Source organism: Emys orbicularis, chromosome 3 (genome assembly GCF_028017835.1).
Source record: "Emys orbicularis isolate rEmyOrb1 chromosome 3, rEmyOrb1.hap1, whole genome shotgun sequence".
Taxonomy (NCBI): domain Eukaryota; kingdom Metazoa; phylum Chordata; order Testudines; family Emydidae; genus Emys; species Emys orbicularis.
In genome coordinates this window covers 57,104,483-57,125,383 of record NC_088685.1, presented here as the reverse complement: position 1 = coordinate 57,125,383, position 20,901 = coordinate 57,104,483, and the positions used below count along the sequence as shown (strand labels likewise).

The following is a 20,901-nucleotide window of genomic DNA, read 5'->3' as shown; positions in this document are numbered from 1 at the left end:
CTTATATGAGTACGATCTTGCAAGAAAAATAAAATTATCCAAAGTGGTATTTATGAGTGCTGTGCAAAATATCAGACTTGACATTCAAAACACTCAGGACCCCTACAATTACAACATTGTGAAATTTTAGATTTAAATAGCTGAAATCATGAAATTTACTATTTTAAAAATCCTATGACTGTGAAATTGACCTAAATGGACTGTGAATTTGGTAGGGCCCTACTTATGGACAGTTTATTCTATTTATATCACTGTTGGCTTTTTTGCACTTTCTTCTGAAGGCCAGTGCCAGTCAGGACACTAGACTAGATAGACCACTGGTCTAATCCAGTATGGCAAGCTGTATGTGGACCAATTTTCAGACCACTGATACTGTATCTGTGAATGGCACTGGCACCGAACAGTGAGAAGGGTGCCCTGATTGTAGCAGTGTGTTATATTGCACACTGCTTGTTATCTGTTGCACATGGTGAAGGATGTGAGGTGATAGATGGGTGGTTGACTGGTTCCTCTCCTCCCTGTGTCTTGGATGAATATGGGTCCAATGTACTGCTTGCAGTTTGTGACAGCAGTTGCTTTAAATCTTTCTTTGCTCATGTGAAAGAATTTGGTGGCGAGGAGAGGATTTCTTTTTCAAAAGCTTTCAGACAGTGGACCAATTCAGCTCAGAATTTCAATCAAAAATACTTTATATGTTTTCACATGCTTTGATGTGAAAAACATTCAGCATCCCAAAATTTTATGGAAGGCCAAAACTGGAATGAAATGCAGAGGTTAAAATGGTCACACAAATTCCAGAGAAAAAAAATAAACTACCACTGTCATACATTCTGCTGTTGATGCTACTCAGATAATCATATGGGAAAGTGGAGACAATGAAGGAATAGCCAAACCTCTAAAGAACCCCATTCTAAATCAGCATAATAAAGGTACTGCATATTTTGGAAGTGTCAGCCAAAATGAATGCTGCACCACTATGAGAAATTGTATTTTAACATATATAATTCATGCTATGATCCTTTATGTAGTTAGTTGTACCTGTCTTAATGTTATACAAAAACAATAACTAGATGCAGATAGTCAGACAGCAAGCCTGTCAGCCTGATAGACAGATAAAAGGAAAGCCTTCTAAAAAGTTATCTAGATAAAAAAAGTTATATAATTCTATTCCATAGATAGGAATGAAATAAAAAATAATTTCTCCAAACAATTAGACATACCACACATACACCCACATAATAAGAATAGTAGAAGAAAGATTCACCATAAAAATGCAACAAGAATGCAGAGCCAGACTTGATCGGACAGCTCACAGTCTAGATTCAGGGGCTTCTCCATGAATGTATGAAGAAAGAGCTATCAATCATTGAACAATAGCCTATGCAGAATGTTTAAAATCCAGGAAGAGAAAGTTTCACCCACTTCTGGAGCATATATTAAACTGAGAGCATCACCAGAGAAACATATAATTTACCACATATGGAATTGTAGTGCATTGAGATTAAGATCTGGGCAACTTGCCAGGAAGACGGCTAAAAATTTCAGCAGTTATAGCTACCTGATGTAGATGCTAAAGGCAAACATTTACCGTATCTGAAAAACACTTAATTTAAAGCACCTTTTTTTTTCTGTTGTGGAACAGTGATTAGCTAAGCATCTTTTACTAAATGCTGTCTACTTTCTTGTTGGATTGATCCCCAAAGTTCTTGTGAAATTTGAGTTGTGAAGAACTTAGCCATTTTGAAGGATGTGAGCAGAACAGAGCTCCACATGATTTTCAACACTAGATCAGACCATTTATCCATTATATCTGGTCTCCTGCTTCTGCAATAGCAAATCCCTGATGCTTTAGAGGAAAGTGAACACAAAACAAAACACAAAACAAGCCAACAACCCAAGGCACCCAGCTAATTGTATAATGTTGTACATATTTATTTATTTAGATTTATAAATGATAAGAATCTGTCCATTGTGCTGGGAGCTTTTGCATTAATTTAAAACTCACAATATTAGAATACAAATTCCATAATATAATCAAATGGACTTAAATAAAATGCCCCAAACACAAGTAATTACCAGGCCAATAGAAAGTCATCATGAATCATAAAATGCCCTCACAGTTAATACTAAGTCCCTAGATCCCCACCTTTTCCAAAAATGACTGGGGGAAAATATTTTGGGGAACTATAGATCAAATGACTGCTTTTCGGACCTCTGGTAAGTGATCAGTTTACATGCAGAAGCAAGACAAAAAGTACCTTCTCATAAAAGAGTGTGCATATACATTCATACCAGATGGTGGTGAAATCCATGTGATAAATTGCAGAGCCATATAAATTGTATTTATCATGACTCTTTGATGGTCCCACCTACTCACTGATGACTAATATATCTCACACGGTATTCCCAATATTTCAAACCTTTCAGCAGCTTCAGCTTCCTCAGCCGCATGGGTATATCTCAATTAATCAATTCCCTTTCACTGCAGGGGCACAAGGACTGGTGCATCTCAGTCCCTTTTATTCTCTGCATGTGGCACATAACAGACTAGTCTAATATAGTCTGTACTACTTTGGTCTAATTTGGGTTGTTGGGTTTAGTGTGTGGGCATTTGGTGGTGTTGGTGGCTTGTGATATACAGGAGGTCAGATTAGATGATCTGGTGATCCCTTCTGGCCTTAAACTCTATGATAGTTGTTGGTGAGATATTCTGCTAATTCAGGATTAGTAACAGAAAAACAAACAAACTGTCTTTCAAATCTGCATTACAATGTGACTGCAGAGTATGGAAAGGAAATAATTTCACTCTGTGGATTGCACATTTTCCATGCCCTCATAATGACCACTGTCTGGCAAGTTAAATATTTTTACGTGTTTTGGAATATTTAATCCATAGTAATAGAAGCAAACATCTGTCACTTACATTCTTGAATCATCCCACAGCACACAATAGGGATTCAATGTGCCCTAAAAACAAACAAACAATACCATTAGTTACTGGTGTACATAACCAATAAAGTGCTCAACCCCGCAGTCCTAGTTCAGGGCCTGATCCTAAAAGATCACCCTCAGTTTGAAGAGGTTTGAAATCAGTGGGAGTGAAAAACAAATTGAAGTCAGTGGGAGCTGAGGGCACTTAGCACTTCACAGAGCGTACACAGCACCTTGCAGTATTGAACCTATCGTCCCTACTCAGGAAACAGTCCTGTAGATGTCTTCATGAAGCCACTTGGAATTTTGACTAGGAAAGGACTGTGGTATTGGGTCCAAGTGTGCCAGTTACCTAAACGTGGAGCCTGCCCAGTTCATATTCTTCAAGTAATTTCAATTTCCCCCCTGTATTCCACTCCAAAAAGAACGAATAAAAGACTCTCAAAATGCTGCCCATTCAGGTTAACCAATGGATTAGTTATTCGCAATAGGCAGAATTTTAGGTCTTGTCTGCACCCAAAGACGGTATTAATTTACCAAAATCAGCGGAGCAACTTATGTAAGCTTGCTAACCTATTAAGGAGGGCTTTAAACTAGGTTCGCTGGGGGATGGTAACTTAAGCCCAGAGGTAGGGGAAGTGGGATACTGGGAGGAAACACAAGAAGGAGGGTGCAACAGGGGAAGCCTCCTGATGCATACTGAGAAAGTAGGGCAATCGGCTAGTTATCTTAGGTGCCTGTACACGAATGCAAGAAGCCTGGGAAACAAGCAGGAATAACTGGAATTCCTGGCACAGTCAAGGAACTATGATGTGATTGGAATAACAGAGACTTGGTGGGGTAGCTCACATGACTGGAGCACTGTCATGGATGGGTATAAAATGTTCAGAAAGTATAGGCGCGGGAGAAAAGGTGGAGGAGTTGCACTGTATGTAAGAGAGGCAACAAAAATGATTAGGGGGCTGGGGCAGATGACTTATGAGGAGAGGCTGAGGGACCTGGGCTTATTTAGTCTGGAGAAGAGTGAGGGGGGATTTGATAGCAGTCTTCAACTCCCTCAAGGGGGTTCCAAAGAGGATGGAGGTAAGCTGTTCTCAGTGGTGGCAGATGACAGAATAAGGATCAATGGTCTCAAGTTGCAGTGGGGGAGGTCTAGGTTGGATATTGGGAAACACTATTTCACTATGAGTGTGGTGAAGCACTGGAATGGGTTATCTAGGGAGGTGGTGGAATCTCCATCCTTAGAGGTTTTTGAAGCCCAGCTTGACAAAGCCCTGGCTGGATGATTTAGTTGGGGTTGGTCCTGCTTTGAGCAGGGTGGTTGAACTAGATGACCTCCTGAGGTCTCTTCCAACTCTAATCTTCTATGATTCTATGTAGTTTAGTTGGTGCATCCCCTTTTTGTAGACACTCCTAATTCTATTTCAGAATATTCACACTAGGGGGTTGAGCTGATTTAACTACATCAGTTTCTAAACTGATTTTGTTAAATCAGTACAGTTTTTGTGTGTAGATAAAGCCTTAACTGTGCCTAGATTGAGACTCCCGATTTCTGATACCAGTTCTTGAGCCCACACCCTTTCAAGTAGCCCAGCTGACTATTGATCACAACAGGCCATCCACCAGTGGAGAATAGTTGGGGCACAGTAACACTTTTGCCACATTCCCATCCTGCCCCTTACAAGGGCCCAATGCCAAGGCTGCAGGAGGAGGAGTTCACTGTAGAAACTGGCTACGCTGGTAGATTATTTAATGAAGGGAGAAAATTATTGGCCTTCTGGCTCTTTTGTGCCATTAATGGTAAAAGGGCTAAATCATAGCAAATATTCTACTTTTTCATGCTCAGTATTAGCCCAGCTCAACTCCCATTGACATCAGTGGGAGCCTGGGCCCTAAATCTCAGTTTCTTACACATATTAAAATGGGGTAATATTTCAGAAAATTGAAGGCTCTTTATTATTGCTCTTATTTCCTTCTATCCATTATGAAGTGAAGTGACTAAAATTCAAAGTTTGGGCCCAGTCCAACAAATCTTTTTTCAGGCTAAGTGTACATTAACTTTAATGAACAGTTTGATTGAGTAAAGACTGCAAGACTGGGCTACTGGTTTGTTGTAAAGATTGGGTATGCATGAAGTCACAGCTACACAAACTACAATAGATGTATAATACAGAATAACAAACAAAACTGCAGATATCTAAAGGAACAGATTTCAAGGTTCTATTTACATGCACAAGACATATTTTGTCATGATGTTCATATAATGTTCTCCTAGAAGTCATATATAGCACTTTTGGCACAGATATCTTAAAGTTAGGAATCAATTAAAATAGACACTGGGCACAAAAGCACAACTCCTCCAACAAAAGATTGATGGAAAACAAAAACAACAGAAATTGCAAGGAATAGTTTAAAATGATCAAGTTATTTTCATTTTTATATACTAATCTTAGGATAGTATTGCAAAAGTCAGTTTTACAGGTTGCCAGTGGACAATATTTTTAAAGAAGCACTTTTACACACACATTTTATTCCACAGCTGTTTCAAACTGTAGAAACTATTTATTAATATTAATGAAAGAAAATATTCACCCATTTGTTAGAATTCTTCTATCACCCTTTTTACAGAGAGGCATAGCTTTCTCTTCCAGACTCCAGTAACAAACATATTTAATGAAGTTCTGATCTTGTAGTTCACTAGTTTGGTGACTATATTAAATGTTCTGAGTTTGGTATAATTATTTAAAAATACATGTAGCACTTTAAATTCACATTGCACCTTACAAACATAGATAAGTGACTTCATAATCTAAAATAAAAGACTAAAAACATGTAACAGGCACATATAGAGCCAGTGTATGCATCTTGCACCACTGGCCCAAAGCATTCTGAAACATCAGTAGAAGAGGTGGTGGAAGAATCACAATTGGCAATAACAGGAACATTAGAATAAAGGAGGATTCTGCAGCTTGAAAGTGTTTTGAGACTTGAAGTAATCTGCCTATATTCATTTTTATGCAGTCATGATCATACTTAAAATCTATGCCTAAAACCGATGCCAGTATACATTCACGTAGCTGTGATTTTTTTTCCGGTGATGGACAGCCTACAACATCTATTTCCATACTGCAAGGAGAAAGGACTTGAAAATACTTTGAGGAAAAGGTGACTGTTCAGACTTAGCTAAAAGAATGATTTTAAAGAACATTTCAAGCAATGCCCAGTAACCAAGGCAAATAGAGGACTCTGTGGAAAGGTTTAAGGAAGTGATAAATCCATGTAGTTTTCAGGTCACATATCTGTGGCCCTTTTGGAGCTCATTCACATGGAGAGGGGAGTGTGTTGAGTCACCATAGAAATGAATAGGAGATGAAGCTGTAACATTGAAAGCAGCATAAATGTCACCCATATTCCTCCAAAAATCCTTGACACATTGGCAATAGAAATACGTAGGTGTGGGACATGAAACTTTCGAAGATATGGTGCATAATTGTGCATGCTATATAGGCCCACAATAATTGGAAGTCAAAGTTTCAGTGGAAATAATCATAACCAGAAGCTTTAACTCCCATAATATTACTAGATTGCTGCTGCATTGTCCTTTGATATAAGAGCAGAGGTTCTGCAAAGTTAGGAGATGATATTTCACATTCTTTCTGGAACAAAGTCCATGATGTTGGTGCCTTTTCCAGCATAACTAGTAGAAAAATGTTACAATCACGATCATACTGCTCATATAATTCACCTGTGATCATACTGGATGGCATTAAATACCGTGTACTGCGAGCAACACACTGCAAGCCACATTAGCATGTTACAGAGTATCATGGTCAGCACTATATTTAAAATCATCTACAAGTTCAAATACAGTGCTATATTCCAAATAGCCTAGCGATCAGTGGGGTGTGTGTGTGATGGGTAGGATATTTGGATATACCACTGATGGGTAGGATATATATATGTAAAATAATTCAGTGTTATGAATAAATACCAAATTTGAGTGTAAAATGCAATTATAGTAATGTATTCATTTTGAGCACATGAACACCTATTATGGGTAGTTAGAATGGAATTTATTAATTCATATTTCATTGTTTGAAAATAAAGCCCTGAAATATTCTAGCTGTGAACAACAGGGGTTTTCACATGCGCATATGTCTTTTTCACAATCACTTATGCATGTTTGTGCAAGGAGCCCTTCTACATCTCAGATGTATACATAATAGAATTTATTTTAATCAATCAGCGGACAAATAAATTAACAAAAATAATAATTAAAAAAATGTAACTATACTCCCACAGATCCCTGAGTACATTTTAGAGATCATAAGTTAATCATTAATCCATTCAACAACAGACTTTTTTGATTGGTATAGTATAGATAATATTAAAAGAGGCAAAGTTTGAAAAGAGCAACAACACAAAGAAAACTTCTAGAAAAGATTAATTGGAATAAAATGTCTGTATTTTAATTCCCGTTTAATATTTAATTTAATTAATTTAATAATTAGCCCACTTAATTGACATCATGATTAAACTCTGAGCCATTAATGTATAACAGTCAAAGTCTAGAGATGAAGTAAAACCATTTTCACCTTAATTACTGTGTGTAATGTACAAAGTTCAAAGACAGATTATGGTATATTAAGACATTATAATTAGAGAAAATTAGATTCTAATTTTCAACTGAGGTAAATTCTAATACAGAAAATGAAGATCACTCAATCTAAAAATGCAAAAGACACAAATCAGAGAATGTGCCTCAACATCTCCAACTGCTCTTCTTTATATAAAATCTCATCTGGGAAACTATCATGAACAGAAAACCACTAAACATTAAAGCCATTCAAACTGTAAAATCAGTTTCTGTTCCCAGTTTTTAGGCCAGGATTCTGCATTTGGATCGGCATAGGCTAACTTCCGTGTTCATGTGGCGTCACAGTGACCTCAGTGAGATTCCACATGGGGGCAGTGGTCTGGCTGTATAATTTGGAGAAAACTTTCTGATATTTGGAGTAAAATATTAATGAGCTAAAATTGAGCCAGAAGAAAACAGTGCCAGGTCCATAACGTTATTGACAAGGTTACTATCCTCTTGTCTTGTCAGCACTTCCTAGTCCTGCGCTAATACAGTACTCATTAATATCCTGTTACAGAAAGGTAGACAATGCCAGATCACAATCGATGTCCTGCATCTTCCATCGCCAGAATGAACCTTTCTAAAGAACTGGAAAATGGGCAAGTGCTGGGTCTGTACATTTTAAAAAAGAATAATAAAACAAACAAGCTGAAGAAACAGGTCCCTCTTTAATGTCTTTTTCTAGAAATCAACCTGTGAAGACATTCATTTAATCTTCCTTTTGCCTGGTTTATGTCATGCCATTTTAATTGCTTACTTTGGATTTATCAGTTGATTTCAACACTGATACAGAGCTTACTGATATTACCTTGATTGTTTCTTACCTCTTATCTTACAGCTATGAACAAAGTCATTACAATCTTCTCTTTTCTTTCCCCCATCTACCTGGGCTATAGCCCTGTGACTAACCATTCAAGTTTCCACATATGAAATGATCCTTTCACATTCCTTAGTTATGAGCTGTAAAAATAACTCCACAACTAATAAATAATAAAATAATATAAACAAAAATCAAAGATCTAGAAGTATCTTGAGCTTGTCTGAAGATCTCTGTGATCTGACTTACCTAAATACAGTAAGGGAAATATTTTCCACAAGCTGTCTGGCTTTTCTGATAAATAGACATGAAGTACTAAGATCAAGCTTCCATGTTCATTTGTGGTCCATGCCTCAAAGTAGTCTGACTGAATACAGCCCATGTTTTTTAGTGAAATTTCTGTTCTGGACAGTGCTGGAGATTGAAGTTTCTCCATAGAAAAGGTACCACATTGGCTGCAACAGTGTAAAAGCTTCCTCACACTGCCACATCAATGTGTGTCAACCCTTACTTTAAAGTACTACCTCTAGGATTCAGAGGGTAGCTCAGACTCCTTGCTTGTTCCATCTTTTCCTGTCTGCTAAACTTGACCATGAGGACCAATTGTGATGTTCTTTGTAATCCCTGATCACCAGGAACTGGATAAAACTCATTTCATACCAACTACTGAATAATCAGTAGATGGTAATAATATTCCGTCACTTCCAGCCTGGGCTGGATGTAAACCAAAAGCTTAGAGTTGAATGGGCCTGTTTGCCACATAAATTCCAATAGCCATCCAGTTTCCTACAGAGTCTTTGGGTCAAATCCACAGGAGGCTGAGTGCAACTCCATTAATGTCAGTGAAATTGCATTCGAATAGGCCGATGGAGAACTTGTCCCATTAAATGTAACAAAATGCCATTAACTTTGAAGTCTTTTATGTTAATACAATAACTTTATTTTATATGCCTTTCTTAAATGTCCCTTTCCTCCTCGATTCAATATAACTGCTAACTCTTCATTACCAATGTAAAAAGTCAGGCAGAAATTCTGCATATTATAATGTCTCAGACATCACTAGCGATATCGATAGGCCTTGTTCTTATCTGGATGTCTTACTTCACACAACTTTCCTGTAAAAGTGTTCTTTGATATCAAGAGGTAGCTGAAAGCAGCAGGAAGAAATTGTTTGATATTTCTGTACAACTCTAGTCACCCTTTAATATGGAATTAAATTTAGAGGGTTTTTTGGCTTTAAACTCTTTTAATTAAGATTGCAGGACAAGAAAATAGCAGAAAAAACAAGATCTTGTGAATTTGTAGAACTTGCAAACTGGAGTGAGGCTGCATTTTGATATTCTGATAGTGTAGTCAAATATGAATCGGCCTTTCATGTATCACATAGTGGCAAAGAAAAAAGTAAGGAAAGGCCTGAAGCATGTGTTGCACTATGGACCTCATCTGATAACAAAAAGGAAACCAATGGACAAATACTACATGTGCCATTGCATCTATCAAAGCAGTTAATGTAGAGTTCCCTATGAAAATTGCTGTATAAATGAAAACCATAAGAATGACAGAAACAAAGGGTCAGGCAGTTCTGTATGCACGCAAAATGAAAACAGTCTATTCAGAGTATGCCATGTATCTCTGTGCTTTGATTTTATCAGGCAAATTAGTCTTTTTTTTTTTAAAGAAGAATACAGCTGGAAATAAAGATTCGCTGCAGCAATACTTACATTAGCCAGATGTGCTAACTCTATCTCTAGAAATGAATCCGCTGTTTTGGGTTCAGGCCTTATAGTGACGACAATGATTTTGGAATTAACAACAGTAAAATTTCTGAAAAATAATGATTAGAAACAAAAGATTCTGTTAATATTAACAGTCACCTCTAACATTAACAAATTAAAATAAAGATCCTCTGGATATTTTCAGGTGGTTTCTATACCTAAGAAAATAAGTTTGTTTTTGACCAGTAAGTATAATCACTCGTGTTACCAACCATTCCCGGACACTGTAAAGATTAGAGAGCAACAACGCCAACAGAAGCATCATTCCTTAAGTATGAGTCACTGATTAGAAAGACAGACAGACAAACAAACCTTCAAATAGCCTTTAAATGAATATCATTCATTTGTCTCAAGGTGGAACTACTGGTCCTGTTTTACAGGAGACAGAACATCTTTCTTTCAAAGTGCTGCCTTTGCCTTTTTTCCCCAACTGCTAACTTTAAAAATGACCACACCACACAGGAAAATGTGTCCCACTTTAAGGGGTTAGAGTGACTTTTACAGCAGCTGCAGAGCAGGTCAGCATCCATCCCTCCCCCCCAGGTGACCAGAAGAGAGAGAGTACTATATAGGTCCATGCCAGGCAGGCAAAGTCCTCTTTTTTTTTCCTGGACCAGGTGGCATAGCACCCCTCCTCTCTGCCATGGAAGTGGTGAAATAGCAGATTGTCAGGATCTGCTGTGGGCATTTGCAATTGTCGCTCCTTTCTCTGGGGGCTGGAAAGGAATTCTCCCCTCACCTCCAGATTGGCCAAGGTGAAGTAAGGGTTTTTTGCCTTCCCCACTGTGGTTTTGGGAGGGCTCAGTTGGGGCAGCATGGAATGGGCATTAAGCTAGGATGTTGCAACTCATTATGTAAACATGGGGTGGATGTCCAGTGCAGGTACTCCATAGTGAAAGGATTCAGTCGTCAGATAAAATGGATTGGTAAAGGATTTAAAGGAGGAATTCATTAAGAGAGAGAAAATGGGGGGTAATAGGAGGGGGTTCAAGGCTCCTATGACTGGTATGGCAGGAAGCCAATCCCCCCTCCTTTATAGTCCTTTCCAGCGCTCATTTACGGGGGGGATGGTGAGGTCCCAGCAGTGGGTTGGCTGGTGTCCAGGATTGGTAAGGAGGAGGGCTGACGGAAGCCCCCTGGTATTATATGAAAATGATTATGGAATTTCCTGCACTGTACACTTTTATCTACCGGATACTCCCAGAGAGTTAAGAATAAAGTCGAGGCCTAATTAAACCACCTCCAGTGCCTCCTGTCCTTCTTCCGGCATAGCCAGACAACATGAAGATAGATGAGTGCTTTGGGAGAGTCTACTGGGCTGATTGTTCTATATCTAAGCAGAGAAAGGCTGACCCTAATGATTGAAAATCATTTCAAGATACGTATAAGCAACTGCATTATGCAAACACATTTAAACATCCATATTGGTGCTTTCAGGGATGGATCCAAAGCCTGCTGAAGTTAATGGGAGTCTTTGCATTGACTCTGGATCAGGCCCTTACAAATCTCCTTTTAAAATAGATCTTTGTTAACATGTGTTCACTTTAGAAAATATTTGGCTGTTAGCTTTCTATAGCTCCTACCTTATCCTCAACTACCTTTATATAGAGCAGGGGTTCTCAAACTAAGGGTCGGGACCCCTCAGGGGGTCATGAGGTTATTACATGGGGGGTCACGAGCTGTCAGCCTTCACCCCCAACCCCGCTTTGCCTCCAGCATTTATAATGGTGTTAAATATATTAAAAAAGTGTTTTTAATTTGTAAGGGGGGTTGCACTCAGAGGCTTGCTATGTGAAATGGGTCACTAGTAGAAAAGTTTGAGAACCACTGATGTAGAGTATCTATATGTGTATTTTATTGTCACCTCTCTATGACAGAATCCAGTTCTTATCAGGTGATGCCTATGCTAGCAATGGCAGATTAGCCACTGGGCCAATGGGAACTGTCCCCAGAGACCCTGGCCAATTGGGGACCCCTGGAAAAATGGGCGCTCCTGTGCCCTGACCCTGCTCCCCGTCAGGAGTGCTGGGTAGGGGGGTAGCAGGGCGGGGCAAGCCTCTGTGCCCCAACCCCATTTCCCCGGTAGAAGCGCTGCGGAAGGGGACGGTGGGGACTTCAGGCAGAACGGGTGGGGAGGGGCCTCACAAACACCTAATCTACCTCTGCATGCTAGGATAAACAGATGTTTACATGATGTATATAATCCATGCTGCTTATGATCCCTCAGGCTCAGAACGAGCCTTCAGCTACCAGATAGGAATATTGCTTGTGACTCTCACACGCTTGCTTGCATGCCTTCAATGTTCTTTTTCCCCACCCCCACTCATTTTAAAAATAAGCACAACTGTTCACAGGAGCACATATTAATAGGGCAGACTTTGCCATCTATTACAGAAAAGTCTAGTCCATCTAGATTTTGTTACAATAACCTGACATCGCAAATCTTCAATGTTTTTTATTTTCCCTAAGGGAACAGTGCTTGAGAGAGGATTCCATTTTGCTGGAGCACTGAGATATGAAATGTCATTGCCACAATATTAGAAACTTAGCTCAACTGAGAGCAAAAGGAATCAAACCATCCTTTCTGAAGAAGGGCATGAATTCTACAGTCAATTTACTTGGCCATGTCATACAACAAGAATTCAAATATTTAAATAGGTTATAGTGCTTATATAAAAAAAAGAAACACTTTGTTTTTTAGTTAACCTCCTATTTTCAATTTTGGTAACACTCATATTCCTTTTGAGAGTAACGTACTACTGCAGCAGACTAATACTTAACAAATTTCCAATGTAATATGTAGAGCTACAGTTGTGAAACAACTACTAACATTAACGTTAATACTATGCTTAGTTCCCAGTGCATTGCACAGAAAATGTACCCATAAATGCTTTAATAGTATGGCATAATTTGAAAGGAAGCAAAACCAAACAAAATTACAATACATGTTGACTTTCTCTTACAGATCACACAGGATACAAAGTTGGCCTATTAGTCTTTAAGATAAGTCTTTTGTCCAGTTTACATGAGTGAATGATTGTCATAGGACCTAATCACATCAGCCACATCATTAGGGGCTTGTTCACCTGCACATCTACCAATGTGATATATGCCATCATGTGCCAGCAATGCCCCTCTGCCATGTACATTGGCCAAACCGGACAGTCTCTACGCAAAAGAATAAATTAACACAAATCTGACATCAGGAATCATAACATTCAAAAACCAGTAGGAGAACACTTCAACCTCAGTAACAGACTTAAAGGTGGCAATTTTGCAACAGAAAAGCTTCAAAAACAGACTCCAACGAGAAACTGCTGAACTTGAATTAATATGCAAATTAGACACCATCAAGTTAGGCTTGAATAGAGACTGGAATGCCTGAGCCATTACACACATTGAATCTATTTCCCCTGTTAAGTATTTTCACACCTCTTGTCAAACTGTCTGTAATGGACTATCTTGATTATCATTACAAAAGTTTTTTCTCTTACTTAATTGGCCTCTCAGAGTTGGTAAGACAACTCCCACCTGTTCATGCTCTCTGTATGTGTGTGTATATATATCTCCTCAATATATGTTTCACTCTATATGCATCCGAAGAAGTGGGTTGTAGCCCACAAAAGCTTATGCTCAAATAAATTTGTTAGTCTCTAAGGTGCAACAAGTACTCCTGTTCTTTATGTCAGACTTTGTGATGGACCAACATTTTTTGTCTGTACCCAATTTGGGGCTCTTAACCCGAGGGATCTAGACTTTACATCAATGTACTTAAAGTATGAAACCTATTGCTGCTGAGTCTCTGTTTCTAAATAGAGGCTAACATTAGAGTTGTTCTCTGAAAGTTTTTGTTTAATGATTATGTGAAGTGCCTCAGACACTTCTGGCATGAAAGGTATGTTAAACAGGAATCAAGTCCACACTGAATGCAAAGGCAGAGTTCATGATGCACTGGTAAGTACAAAGCATGCTATGTATTGCTATTTTCAAGAAAATCCAAACTTGTCTTGTTGTAGGGAAATACATTGACAGGTGATAAATGTCCAAATGACAGGGGTCAAATCCTGAAATTATTTACTCAGACAAAAGTTTTATTAATTCCAATGAGAATTTTGCCTGAGTAAAGGCTTCAAAATTCAGGCAATGAGTGTTTTGGCTGAGTGAGGACTAATAAGGGCTTCAGGATTTTGCCCTATACTATTAGTTTCAGATCTGAGAGGTAATAGTTTAGAATAGTAGTTCTAAAATACAGTTATGTAATCAAATCCTTTATTTTATAGGTAAATTGGATTTGATAACTAAATAACAAAAAATTTCTATCCAAACATACGTATCTCTTCCATTATAACTAGATATAGAGATTTCATGGTGATGTGAGGTCAGTGGATGAGGGTTAGAATGAGTTTAGATTAGCCACATTAATCAGGAGAGGTGGAGCTTTGAGTAAGATATGTGGCAATCTCAAGTAAATGCAAATAAAGTCATTGTATCATATCAAACCATCAGGTATTGTGTAAATGTCATGTATGTTACAGGAAAAAATAATTAGAAAAGTCATAGGGCTCTATCCTGCAACATAGTGAGTGTTCTGTCCCCAGTCCAACAAAGCACATGAGCAGACCTGTTGAAGTCGATGAGCCTTTTCTGGACTGGGGCCAGAGTTGTCAGCTCCTGAGGAGGAGAGCTGAGAAGGATGGGTGATATGTGGGAGAGCACATTTCAATCTAGTAACAACAATATGAGGATGTGCATGTAAACTGAGTGGAGAAAAAAAAAGCTTTGCTAACTGAAAAATCATCTCCATTGGATCTGTTATTATTTTATGTGGGCAAAACTTTAAAAACTATTTTTATGGATAGCATTATGCCACGTGTTCCTTCATAGTACCCAAGAGGGGAATTATACATAATGTTGTTTTGAAAATTATTGTGCTGAAAATCAATTTTCTGAGAATGTAACAACAATATGCATGTTGAAACACCCCAGGGCCTACACCACAGCTGTGGAAACATTATTCAGTGTATACAGTATTCAATGAGACCCTAGAAATTTCAATAAATTATTAGGAAAACAAAGTCTTGCACATTACAGTACAAAAGTATTGCATACAATATTGCAAAATATGTGTTTACTAAATGAAAATGAGATCTTTTCATCTTTCTACTTGTGCATGGGAAGGGGTAACTCTCATTTGGGGAAAAGTATCCATTGTGCCTGTTTATTTTGGAAAAAAAGTAACACAATTCTAAGTCATCGTAAAGTAGATAGAATAACATACATGCAATAACATACTTATTTGCCTTGTTCAAAAAGGTATTTTAAAGAACAATTAATGTTAATAGGCCCAATTCTCTTTGCTCAGTGAGTTTACAGGATTTATGAATGTTAATGAAGTTATCCTCAGAATAAATCAGAGTAAAATCAGGCCTTAACACTCATTGTATACCTTAATTTCCTAATATAGGAGTTTGTGAGAGGTACTATACTGACAGCCCTGGATAATGAAATCCTTAATTTATGACCAAATGTAGTAGTGGGAAACAGCTTTCTACTGGGAACTGGAACAACCACAATTCATTTGACATACACTACTGGCGCATGGTGATAGAATTCAGCCACTACAAGTCTGGGCCTTATTCACATCAGGTGTCAGCTTCACAGAGGGATGTGGGAACCTACCTTCTACTTCAGGTGCCTAAATCCAAAATGTGGATCCTCAGAACCTCCATTCAGCTGCCTAACCTTGTAGGCACCTAAATCCCTGCTAGTGGGCATGTGCAAAACTGTCTCAAGCTGGACACTGGCATCTAGCTCACGCCCAAGTCCTGATTTCATTCTCAATCTAGGTATCCCCTGCTTGTCTCGCCTGTGGGGTCCAATCCAGTAGGCATGCTCTGAGCACAGCTCTTCTGGCAAAATACAACAGAAAGAGGTGGCGGTCGTAGTGCCCCCCTTATGCCCAAGAGCCGACCACTTAGAGCACTCATGCAGGATGTGGGAGACCTTGATTCAAATACCCAGTCCTAGGTGAGTACCCTAATCACGGAACTGTAGAGTCATTCTAACTCTCTCTGGCCCAATGAATATTTAATTATTTGTGCAGAGAGGAATAGCTCTATAGCTCAGTGATTGGGGCACTCACATGGGAGACCTTGATTCAAGTCCCTACAGCACATCAGGCAGAGTAGGAATTGGAACTTGGGTCTCTAACATCCTGGGCGAGTGCTTTACCCACTGAGTATAAGGGGAGCACCTCTTCCTCAAATCTTTTTTGTTGTTGTTGCAAGAAATGACTGACCTCACTTAGGCATCTGACTCTTGGAGAAGGTTGATGATTGTGAATCCTGTTAGGCACCTAACTCCCCTTTGAGGGTTAAGGCTTAGTGTCCGCTGCATCTTATAGTTATAGAGGTATAAAAGAAAGAATCAAAATCACTGTCTGTCAGTGTAAGGGCCTTCTCGTACTGTGACAGGCTGAGGCCTTGTTTTTAGGCTAAGCCTTTGGCTAAGCAGCAAAGGCAGCCATAAACTGGGAAGTGTAGGGTCACAGCCTCACATCCCAAACCAGTCACATTGAAATAAGGTGCTATTGGGCTGTTAGGAATACAATCCTGTCCTGATATTCCTATCACCTCCAGAGGAAGGGAAGAGCCTAGAAGATGTAAAAGGAAACTTAGTTTGATAGCATCCTGTCTGGCAAGTACTCACTTATCAATAGCTGGGATGTGAAATCCTCATTCCTGTATTGTTCTATCGCTGTAGTCTCTACTTCCCTATTGTTTGTCTGTATAATCTCTGTCTGGTTCTGTGATTGCTTCTGTCTGCTGTAAAATTATCAAAGTAAGTTATGGCTTTCCCAGTTTATGGTTGAGAACAAGGCCTCAGACTGTCACAGTAAGAGAAGGTCCTTACACAGACAGACAGTGATTTTGATTCTTTCTTTTATACCTCTATAACTAGCTAAGTGATAAGAATACACCTAAATTCTTAAAGTATAGGCATTTACAGACAGGCCTGAATATCTATATCCTAACACTTAGCACCACCTAAATCAATACAAATCATTCTAGTTTTTAATTCTAATTTAATGTATGTTTCAGTTCAGTTTTCTGGAAAGAGTCTAGTGGATACAGTTATTTAGCATAAAACATGGTTGGAGTTTTTCAGATTCAGGGTTGTATCTAAATGAACATTCCATTAGTAAGATTTAGAGCTCTAGTGCCTTTGTTGTCATACCTTGAGGTCTTGAAATCAAATTACGAATGTAGTTGCTGCAGGCAATGAAATGCAACACACTCCATTACCTGATTAGCTGATGGATATAAATTGTATATGTATCAACAATCTAATTTCAGTATGAAGAAGATTAGAAGAAGAAGATTAGGGTTGGAAGAGACCTCCGGAGGTCATCTAGTCCAACCCCCTGCTCAAAGCAGGAACAACACCAACTAAATCATTCCAGCCAGGGTTTTGTCAAGCCGGGCCTTAAAAACCTCTAAGGATGGAGACTCCACCACCTCCCTAGATAACCCATTCCAGTGCTTCACCAGCCTCCTAGTGAAATAGTGTTACCTAATATCCAACCTAGACCTCCCCCACTGCAACTTGAGACCATTGCTCCTTGTTCTGTTATCTGCCACCACTGAGAACAGCCGAGCTCCATCCTGTTTGGAACCCTGCTTCAGGTAGTTGAAGGCTACTATCAAATCCCCCCTCATTCTTCTCTTCTGCAGACTAAACAAGCTCAGTTCCCACAGCCTCTCCTCATAAGTCATGTGTCCCAGCCCGCTAATCATTTTCGTTGCCCTCCACTGGACTCTCTCCAATTTGTCCACATCCTTTCTATAGTGGGGGGTCCAAAACTGGACGCAATACTCCAGATGTGGCCTCACCAGTGCCGAATAGAGGGGAATAATCACTTCCCTCGATCTGCTGGCAATGCTCCTACTAATGCAGCCCAATATGCCGTTAGCCTTCTTTGCAACGAGGGCACACTGCTGACTCATATCCAGCTTCTTATCCACTGTAATCCCCAGATCCTTTTCTGCAGAACTGCTGCTTAGCCAGTCCGTCCCCAGCCTGTAGCAGTGCAAAGGATTCTTTTGTCCTAAGTGCAGGACTCTGCACTTGTCCTTGTTGAATCTCATCAGATTTCTTTTGGCCCAATCCTCCAATTTGTCTAGGTCACTCTGGACCCTATCCCTACCCTCCAATGTATCTACCTCTCCCCCCAGCTTAGTGTCATCTGCAAACTTGCTGAAGGTGCAATCCATCCCATCATCGAGATCATTAATAAAGATGTTGAACAAAACCAGCCCCAGGACAGACCCCTGGGGTACTCTGCTTGATACCAGCTGCCAATTAGACATCGAGGCATTGATCACTACCTATTGAGCCTGACAATCTAGCCAGCTTTCTACCCACCTTATAGTCCATTCATCCAATCCATACTTTTTTAACTTGCTGGCAAGAATACTGTGGGAGACTGTATCAAAAGCTTTGCTAAAGTCAAGATATATCACATCCACTGCTTTCCCCATATCCACAGCGCCAGTTATCTCATCATAGAAGGCAATCAGGTTGGTCAGGCATGACTTGCCCTTGGTCAATCCATGTTGACTGTTCCTGATCACCTTCCTCTCCTCCAAGTGCTTCAAAATGGATTCCTTGAGGACCTGCTCCATGATTTTTCCAGGGACTGAGGTGAGGCTGACAGGTCTGTAGTTCCCCAGGTTCTCCTTCTTTCCTTTTTTAAAGATGGGCACTATATTTGCCTTTTTCCTATTGTCCAGGACCTCCCCCGATCACCACGAGTTTTCAAAGATAATGGCCAATAGCTCTGCAATCACATCAGCCAATTCCCTCAGCACCCTTGGATGCATTAGATCTGTGCATGTCCAGCTTTTCTAAATAGTCATTAACCTGTTCTTTCACCACTGAGGGCTGCTTACCTCTTCCCCATACTGTGTTGCCCACGACAGCAATGTGGTAGCTGATCTTGTCTGTGAATACCGAGGCAAAAAAAAGCATTGAGTACTTCAGCTTTTTCCACATCATCTGTCACTAGCTTGCCTCCCCCATTCATTAAGGGTCTCACACTTTCCCTGACCTTTTCCTTGTTGCTAACATATCTGTAGAAATCCTTCTTGTTACCCTTCACATCCCTTGCTAGCTGGAACTCCAGGTATGTTTTGGCCTTCCTGTATGTTCGAGCACCCTTCCTGTATGTTACACCCCTGTATGTTCGAGCAAATATTTTTATACTCCTCCCTAGTCATCTGTCCAAGTTTCCATTTCTTGTAAGCTTCCTTTTTGTGTTTAAGCTCACTGAAGATTTCACTGTTAAGCCAAGCTGGTTGCCTGCCATATTTACTTTCTTTCTGCACATCGGGATGGTTTGTTCCTGCTCCCTCAATAAGGCTTCTTTAAAATACAGCCAGCTTTCCTGGACTCCTTTTCCCCTCATATTAGCCTCCCATGGGATCCTGCCCATCAGTTCCCTAAGGGAGTCAAAGTCTACTTTTCTGAAGTGCAGGGTCAGTATTTTTCTACTCTCCTTTGTGAGGATCCTGAACTCAGCCATCTCATGATCACTGCTGCCCAGGTTGCCACCCACTTCTACTTTCCCTACCAATTCTTCCCTGTTTGTAAGCAGCAGGCCAAGAGGAGAACAGCCCCTACTTGGTTCCTCCAGTAGTTGGACCAGGAAGTTGTCCCCAACACTCTCCAAAAACTTCCTGGATTGTCTGTGAACTGCTGTATTGCTCTCCCAGCAGATGTCAGGGTAATTGAAGTCCCCCATTAGAACCAGGGTCTGTGATCTGGAAACTTCAGTTAATTGTCCGAAGAAAGCCTCGTCTACTTCATCCTCCTGGTCCGGTGGTCTATAGCACACACCCACCACGACATCACCCTTGTGGCTCTTGCTTCTAAACTTAACCCAAAGACTCTCAACAGGCTTTTCTCCAATTCCATACAGGAGCTCTGAGCAATCATAACGCTCTCTTACATACAGTGCAACTCCTCCACCTTTCCTCCCCTGCCTGTCCTTCCTGAACAGTTTATACCCATCCATGACAGTGCTCCAGTCATGTGAGCTACCTCACCAAGTCTCTGTTATTCCAATCACATCATAGTTCTTTGACTGTGCCAGGACTTCCAATTCTTCCTGCTTGTTTCCCAGGCTTATTGCATTCATGTACATGCACCAAAGATAACTAGCCGATTGCCCTGCTTTCTCAGTATGAATAAGGAACCCACACTGTTGCACCCTCCTCCTTGTGTTTCTTCCCGGTATTCCACTTCCCCACTTACCTCAGGGCTTAGGTCACTGTCCTCTGGCGAACCTAGTTTAAAGCCCTCCTCACTAGGTTAGCAAGCCTGCCTGCAAAGATACTCTTCTCTCTCTTCGTTAGGTGGATCCCACCTCTTCCTATCAGTCCTTCTTCCCAGAACAACAACCCATGGTCGAAGAATCCAAAGCCCTCTCTCCAACACCACCTGCACAACCAAGCATTTACCTCCACAATTCAACAGTCCCTACCTGGGCCTTTTTCTTCAACAGGGAGGATGGATGAGAACACGAATTGCGCCTCAAACTCCTTTATCCTTCTTCCCAGAGCCACGTAGTCTGCAGTGACCCGCCCAAGGTCATTCTTGGTAGTACCATTGTTGCCCACATGGAGAAGTAGGAAGGGGTAGCAGTCTGAGGGTTTGATCAGTCTCGGCAGACATTCCAT

At 40.1% G+C, this 20,901-nt stretch overlaps 1 protein-coding gene across 1 annotated transcript in view; it reads right to left on the bottom strand.

Annotated features, from left to right (window-relative positions):
* The window catches only part of ADGRB3 (adhesion G protein-coupled receptor B3), a 624,198-nt gene that overhangs the window by 228,899 nt on the left and 374,398 nt on the right, over nucleotides 1-20,901 (bottom strand). The window contains exons 14-15 of the mRNA XM_065400780.1: nucleotides 10,109-10,211; nucleotides 2,924-2,967 (exon numbers count right to left, since the gene is read on the bottom strand). Coding sequence (XP_065256852.1) covers nucleotides 2,924-2,967; nucleotides 10,109-10,211 — 147 coding nt within the window. The remainder of the gene's footprint in view (nucleotides 1-2,923; nucleotides 2,968-10,108; nucleotides 10,212-20,901) is intronic.